Raw genomic sequence first — 705 nt, 5'->3', positions numbered from 1 at the left:
CCATCCAGGTGCAGGGGTCCTCTAGGGCATCGGGTTATTCATACCTGACCCGGACCAGCGGGTGTGGACCAGCGGGTGTTAAGGAGCCGGACACACATGAAAATCACTGGGCCCCACAGAGTAGAAAGCTCAGGTTCCCTCTCAACACATTCATCACGGGCACTGTCCCATTGGTCACACAGAACCAATGACCCAGAATTCCACTCATCATGGAGTGGGGCTGGAGGCTTCTCTTTTTGCCGGCAGCTGCCTCAGGTAAGGAGCCCCTGTCATCCGGGGCTGAGGAGGTTTCTGAGGCCACTGCAGGGTCCCCATCTTCCCTGTGTCTTCTCCACAAGTGCCCACTCCCAGGTCCAGCTGGTGCAGTCTGGGGCTGAGGTGAAGAAGCCTGGAGAGTCTGTGAAGGTCTCCTGCAAGGCTTCTGGATACACCTTTACCAGCTATGGCGTGACCTGGGTGCGACAGGAACCAAGGAAGGGCCTTCAGTTGATGTGTTGGATTAACACAGACACTGGAAAGCCAACATACGCTGAGGGATTCACAGGACGATTTGTCTTCTCCACGGACACCTCTGTCAGCACAGCGTATCTACAGATCAGCAGCCTGAAGACAGAGGACACGGCCGTGTATTACTGTGCGAGAGACACAGTGTGAGGAAGTCAGTGTGAGCCCAGACACAAACCTCCCTGCAGGGACGCACAGGAC

At 56.2% G+C, this 705-nt stretch overlaps 1 gene segment (V, D, J or C); it reads left to right on the top strand.

Annotated features, from left to right (window-relative positions):
* The first annotated feature begins 209 nt into the window (after positions 1–209).
* LOC103582990 lies at positions 210–654 on the top strand. The segment is given in 2 exon segments: positions 210–268; positions 339–654. Coding segments are annotated over 2 exon segments (375 nt in total).
* The last annotated feature ends 51 nt before the right edge of the window (positions 655–705 follow it).

The sequence above is a fragment of the Galeopterus variegatus genome, unplaced genomic scaffold, assembly GCF_000696425.1.
Source record: "Galeopterus variegatus unplaced genomic scaffold, G_variegatus-3.0.2 Scaffold18876, whole genome shotgun sequence".
Classification (NCBI taxonomy): domain Eukaryota; kingdom Metazoa; phylum Chordata; class Mammalia; order Dermoptera; family Cynocephalidae; genus Galeopterus; species Galeopterus variegatus.
This window is presented reverse-complemented; position numbering and strand designations above follow the sequence as displayed.